This window comes from Cynoglossus semilaevis, chromosome 8, assembly GCF_000523025.1.
Source record: "Cynoglossus semilaevis isolate Cse_v1.0 chromosome 8, Cse_v1.0, whole genome shotgun sequence".
Classification (NCBI taxonomy): Eukaryota; Metazoa; Chordata; class Actinopteri; order Pleuronectiformes; family Cynoglossidae; genus Cynoglossus; species Cynoglossus semilaevis.
Genome location: NC_024314.1, coordinates 18039667 through 18041263, shown reverse-complemented (window position 1 = coordinate 18041263; position 1597 = coordinate 18039667). Strand labels below are relative to the sequence as shown.

At 41.2% G+C, this 1597-nt stretch overlaps 1 protein-coding gene and 1 long non-coding RNA gene across 2 annotated transcripts in view; one reads left to right on the top strand and one right to left on the bottom strand.

Moving 5' to 3' along the window:
• Positions 1-1446, bottom strand: part of LOC103382582 (tyrosine 3-monooxygenase-like) — a 7849-nt gene extending 6403 nt beyond the window's left edge. The window contains exons 1-3 of the mRNA XM_025057645.1: positions 1040-1446; positions 185-359; positions 1-43 (exon numbers count right to left, since the gene is read on the bottom strand). The exon at positions 1-43 is cut by the window's left edge and continues 76 nt beyond it. Coding sequence (XP_024913413.1) covers positions 1-43; positions 185-359; positions 1040-1288 — 467 coding nt within the window. The 5' untranslated portion in view covers positions 1289-1446. The remainder of the gene's footprint in view (positions 44-184; positions 360-1039) is intronic.
• LOC112487326 (uncharacterized) lies at positions 256-1549 on the top strand. The gene is made up of 3 exons (XR_003050325.1): positions 256-388; positions 1065-1313; positions 1420-1549. It is a non-coding gene; the product is annotated as an uncharacterized LOC112487326 (long non-coding RNA).
• Positions 1550-1597: the final 48 nt, after the last annotated feature.

Sequence of the window (1597 nt, the reverse complement as noted above, 5' to 3'; positions counted from 1 at the left end):
TTACATCTGTCCAGGTCTTTGATCTGACGAGGGAACCAGGGGACTGTGGGGGGAGAGGAAGGGGGACTCATCATCATTAGCCTGGGTTATTGTTTTTAATTCTAATAAATCATTAAAAAAAGAATCTGAATCAACAACAATGATAACATGGATTACTGTCTGAGTTTTTTTTCTTTGTTCCCACCCTTTTCCTCTGGTATGGAGCGAACCTCGTCGGCCACTCTCTTCAGAGCGTTGATGAAAACGTCCAGGTCTGAGCTGTGAACCTCACACCTCATGAAGAACTCCAGGTCCGCGCTGCTGTTCTTCCACTTCCTGCCTGGACGACTCTCAATGTGGAGAAGTTTGGCCTCAAACGTCTGCCGATGAAAAACACAAACAGACAAAGGTCAATTATATACATTTATTCAAGTCTGTTTAGAGAATTAAACACATTTTTCTTTTTAGCACTTGACAACAACAAGATTTTTAAGGGTATTGATATTTTTTTGTTTTAAAAATATAACTGGTCAGAACGATGTTCAATTATATTTGAACAGATTAAAAAAAAATTCGATGTCTGTAGGTAAGGAAAAAGAGTCAAAGTAGGGAAGAAATAAAAACCAACAACCTTAACAATAATCATCATTATCTTAATATTTTTTTCTAGAAAAAAGCTTTACTATTTCTAATGTTAATTATTATGATAACAATCAAGACCACAATAATGATGATATTCAGTTGTTTTGTTATTGTTTTATAAATCGTTATTGAAAAGTGATTTTAAAAACGTTACAATAATAACAAATAGGATTTAAAAACGTTACAATAATAACAAATAGATGATATGATAAAAACGATAAAAACAATAGTTTATTAGTCTACTGTATTTGTTTTTCCTCGGACGCTGCTCGGGGCATGTCCCACAGGGAGGAGACCTAGTGGAAGACCCAGGACATGATTGAAGTGGACAGTGATGGATGGATGGACGGACAGATAGATGGACAGATGGATGGACGGATGGATGGACGGACAGATTTATTCATTTTTTGTGACTCACCTCGAAAATTTTCCCTGTTTTGAAGAAGCCAGCGTTCTTCGTGCTGCTCAGCGTGAACAGGACGTTGAGCGTCACCATGCCGTGCTTCTCCTCAAACACAAAGCCGTCTCCGTTCTTGGAGGGCCCCGGGGAGCCCACCGAGGGGCCTCCACCCCCGGCGTTGCTGCTGCGCTCTCGGCGAGCATCTTCGATCAGACTCTGCTTCCTCCCGGAGAACGGAACCACAGGGACTGAGTTCTCTGTCTTCATCCTGACTGGAACCCCGGAACCTGAGGTTGGTGTAGGACCATGGGAGCAGGTGTTTAAATACCGCCTCCTCTGAAGGGGGTAATTATGGAGATGAGTTACACAAGTGCAGCCTGTTTATTTGATATTTTCAGAGAGGAGGCCGAGGTCTGCGTCATCGTACTCCTTCCGCATCTGTGACCAAAAATAATGTAGGTCTTCTCCCTGACTGCACGGACAGATGTCTCTTACATCATCAGTCCAGTTTGAATCCATCATCTTCGTCAGGATTATTGTTAACTTTTTAATTCATTATTTTATGCGATCTTTGTA